The sequence below is a fragment of the Eurypyga helias genome, unplaced genomic scaffold, assembly GCF_000690775.1.
Source record: "Eurypyga helias isolate BGI_N326 unplaced genomic scaffold, ASM69077v1 Scaffold44588, whole genome shotgun sequence".
In the NCBI taxonomy this organism is placed as follows: Eukaryota; Metazoa; Chordata; class Aves; order Eurypygiformes; family Eurypygidae; genus Eurypyga; species Eurypyga helias.
Window position 1 is genome coordinate 1 of NW_010267107.1, and position 4,424 is coordinate 4,424.

At 49.5% G+C, this 4,424-nt stretch overlaps 1 protein-coding gene across 1 annotated transcript; it reads right to left on the reverse strand.

Moving 5' to 3' along the window:
• Nucleotides 1-575: 575 nt before the first annotated feature.
• Nucleotides 576-3,941, reverse strand: LOC104513826 (delta-1-pyrroline-5-carboxylate synthase-like; the record flags this gene model as incomplete). The annotated part of the gene is made up of 5 exons (XM_010157297.1): nt 576-700; nt 2,249-2,339; nt 2,925-3,083; nt 3,598-3,702; nt 3,792-3,941. Coding segments are annotated over 5 exons (630 nt in total), but the record flags the coding sequence as incomplete, so codon positions are not given.
• Between the last annotated feature and the right edge of the window lie 483 nt (nt 3,942-4,424).

The following is a 4,424-nucleotide window of genomic DNA, read 5'->3' on the forward strand; positions in this document are numbered from 1 at the left end:
CTTTCCTGCCTGAATCCAGCACACCTCCCTTCAGGTCTTCACACAGAAACCTCTTCTTCTCCAGGGTAAACAGCCCTACCTCTCGGCCTCTTCGAGCGTGACAGATGCTGATCCTGTAACCATGTCCATGGTGCAGAGTTGGACTCAGTGCCCTGTGCCACGTCCCTCCCATACTGCGCGGTCCAGAACCAGACACAGCCCTGCAGGTGTTCTTTCTGATAAAAACCAGGATGCAGTTTGGCCTGCTTTCCCAAAGGGCATTTTGCTGGCTTACATTCCTGGTGTCTACCAGGACCCCAGCATCCTTTCCCGTGAACTCGTTTCCCAGTCTGTCACCTCCCCAGCCCACACCAGAGAATGGAGCTGTGACTCCAACCGGGCAGGAGCTGTTCCTCTCCTGGGGCAGGAGCTGTGACTCCCCAGGGACAGGACTCATCATTTCCTGTGACTGAACTCTGCAAAGCTCCTGTCTGCCCATTTCCGCAGCCTGCCAAAATCCATCTCAACCACAGCACAATCATCTTGTCCGTCTCCCTTTCCTTCCCAGTAAAAAAACAGATGTTCTGTATTTCTACCTTGGCTTCCATGCCTCCCATTCCCACCCGGGATTTGGTGCCAAACGTTACAGACTGCTGGTCTCCTGGGTAGAAGATGTCAATGAGCTTTGCATCATCAGACCCTGGGGGGCTGTCAAAGAGTCCTGAAATAAATAATAAAACCTGTGAGTGTTACATACCCTCACCTCCAAACCCACCTATGGGAAAAAAATACCCCTGAGGCTGGTAAGCTGTGTTCCACTTCACAGGAGTGAAACCTGAACCCCGCTCTTTGTGGGGCAGAAAGCATGGAACGCTCACCAGGCAGACTCAAGAAGTACAGCTTCATGGAAGAACATAAGGAACAGGAAATCGAAGCCCCACGTGCTGAAGAGCAGTGTGCAGGCTGGGGGTAGTGGCGTTTGACTGAGGTTCCGGGGCTTGTTCACAGCTTTGAATTGTTCAGAATCAGGGCTTCCATATACAAGCCCACAGCTGAAGAGGCAAAGGAACGTCCTCCTCACCACAACCTCAGATGCTATTCTTGCATGCTGGGTTGTGCGGTGATGAGCTGGGCAACCGAGCACCACGTAAGGAGGGTAACTATCCAGTTCTGCTACCAGGGAACACAGCGCAGGGTTTGTACAATCTACTAATGTTACATAACTGTGTTCAGAGTTGACTGAGGTTTTGGTTTACCTAACACGTTACACCTCAGCTCTTACCACCACACTTCGCAAAAATTCTGCGTAAGCCAATACTGGCATCACAAACCAGAGAGCACAAGTGCTGACCATGTGTATCCTTCTCCAACAGCTTGGAAAGGAGAGGACACACATCTTCCCATGAACCAGATGTCGCACTGAGTTAATAAGCTTGGAGGACAGGGGTGGCGGGTGCTCATTTTTTTTTACAAGTTGTTGTGACTACTGCTTTTATGTGCTGTTCTCAGTCATTTCAATAAGACTCAACCATGAAATCCAACTGAATCTGCTAAAAGAAACTGCGTTTATGCAAAGGCACCTCCCTCCTCCTCAGAGCCCATAGTATGTGCCAAAGTCCAGGACCCACTGGACGAAACCCATCTGGAGAAGATGAAAAGACTGTGTGACTTGGGTGATGTCGACTGCACTGATCTGAAACCGTACTTACTACCCTCCTCTCTCTAGAAAAGGAATTTCAACATCCACAGGTGACAGACATGCCACGGCAGCACAGCCCAGACGACCAGAGCAGCGTAAGCCAACGTCTGGGAGACAGGAAAGCTAGCACATTCCAAGTGTCTGCAAGGCAGTGACCAGAACCTGTACCCGCAATTCACTGGAAAACAGAACCTGCTGCCAGAAGAAACAAGCTACTGCAGAACAGTGTTTGGCTTATATTCCTGAGGCTAAACACAGAGCCTTTATCCTGCACAGAACTTATGACTGTGTCATGCAATTCCGAGAAGCCAGCAGAGGTACCGCAGCACGTATGGTATTCTGGGTGCTGGAACGAGTCCCACATGCATTCTCACCCGCCCAGACCCAACAGCGTGGCAGAGCCTTTGGCTTATGCAACAGCATCAGCACTGGGTATATGCCTTAGGGAGTTACTGTGACTACCCCTGGAGAAGATATGAACTGAAGAGACCAGTAAAACCCGAATACAGGTTGGGCTGAGTATCTGATGGACTTCAATAACACAAGACAGTAAAGAAACAACTCACGAACCTTCTACATCTGAGAGAACAATGAGAAGATCAGTTTTCATTTCCACAGCCAGTCGTGCTGCCAGACTGTCGTTATCCTTCACGCTAATCACCTGCAATGCACACGCATATCACCAGTGCTGAACAGCAGGAGGGACTAGGAAATACTTGGCTGCAACACACAAAAGCAAGTTACTTCTCAGCACTACCAAGTTGCTCTGAGCTACTTTGTTCACACCCACTGCAAACTCAGGAGCTGATCTCTGTGTGTCCGCACGCTTTTGGAACGCAGTAGAGCGGGATCAAAACAACAAGCAGCGTGATCCGGATCTGCATTCCCTACCCTGGTGCCCAGTGACAGGCCAAGGGGTACTAACTGATCCTGCTCTAAGTGGGGATGCTGGACTAGACCTGCAGAACTCCCTTCAACTTCAAATACTCAGTGACAACCAAGCTGGGCATGCTTGCTTTTGGCAAAGCAGACGTAATGTGTCCTGCTTCCACCCCATACCGCTGCGTCACGCCCCGAACAGACAGGTCAGCAGAGCCTTCCAGTGCCCTCTGTCCATGTTACTAATGTTGTATGTCTGCTTCCCTACTGCAGGCTTCAGCAGTCCCCAGTTATGGCAACAGTAAAGGACATGTTAGTGCTGCACCATCTACAAGCAGGATCCACCCCCTTGCAATACTTTACCCACATTTACCCCCTGCAGATCACTGTTTGGTTCTGGAGGTGGAACAACAGCATCATTAGTGTTGATTATAGGGACAATATTCATTCTTAAAAGCTCATGCAATGTTCCATTTAAGTTCCGACGCTTCTGTTCATCGTGGAAATCCAGGTTGGTGACTAGAATCTAAAAGGAGGAAAAAAAATAATACTTAGCCTACCACTTTTGCTGAGAACATCATCATAAATGTGTGTATTAACATAACGATCGTAACAGATCAGGCACACGAGAAACATAAGCCACATGTAAAGGATAAAAAATACAAGCAAGAAACATTTCTTTCCCCACCATTTTCAGATTTGTGTCTGGACTTCCACTGGAGCCTATAATGGCCCTTCTCAGGCTGACAGATCATAGGCTCCAGGAATCACCTTGGGAAAAAACAGAAGCAGAACACAGACACTGATGGTAACTACTAAGACCCTAAACAATTTGATAGACTACCCAAGTCACCACCTTTCCTGTTTTCCCACCCCATGTAATGCTTCTGCTGTCACACGCAGATGGGATGCTTTGTCTCCAGACTTCCCTTCAGTTCTAGAAGACAGCAGCATGGGACAGCAGCATAAAATATGGGAAAAACCCAAATTCCATCACTGACTGAAGTAGCACATCACTTCAGGCAAGACGCACCCCTTACCTGAGCTGCACAGATGCTGTACTGTGTGAACATGGCCTCGTACAGAGCCATGAGCCCACTCTGGCCAGCCGCTGCGCAGGCTCGGGCCTCCAGGACTGGAACAGCCTGTGAAGATAATGACGAGCCGTCAGGCCAGGACTTGAGCAGGTACCTCCCAGCACCGGGGACAAGCACGACTGCCACCAGCCACTCACCATGTCTTTTAGCTGACTCTGGCCCGAGTGAAGCGCTTGCCTCACGCTCTGAGAAAGCAAGATCTCATGACGCAACCGCTGCTTTCCAAAAGCTACAGCACCACTGGTGACGATCATCATCTCTCGGCCCTGATTCTGCAGCACTGACACCTGCAAGTACAGAACGTAAGGAACAAGGCCTGGAGTAGGATCACGGCAAGCTTGACAGTCCTGGCTGTTACAGGTATCCCTATGCTCACCACTACTTGCTGAGACAAGCGTTTCGCTTTATCCATGGAGGCAGAGAGCAAGGCAACTGCCCCGAGATACCCCGTACACCTTCCCAGCCACGCAGGGGCTATGCAGGGAACTGCTTGCAGTCTGCAGCTTCTGCTGAACTTCCTTTTCACAACACCAGTTTTTATGACAGTGTCATGCTTGAATTTTCCCAATACATGGTAACACTTCTCTACCCCTCACCCTGCCACCTCCACTGCTACAGATAAGGAAAGATAAGATGGGAACAAGCTGTAAAGTAGCAGCTGTACCTTCCACCAGCCTTCTTATTCACAGTCCATTCCCCAAGCTGCCATTATACAGTAACCTTGTGTCATGCAATCACGGAACAGTTTGGTTTAAAGGGACCTTCAAGCC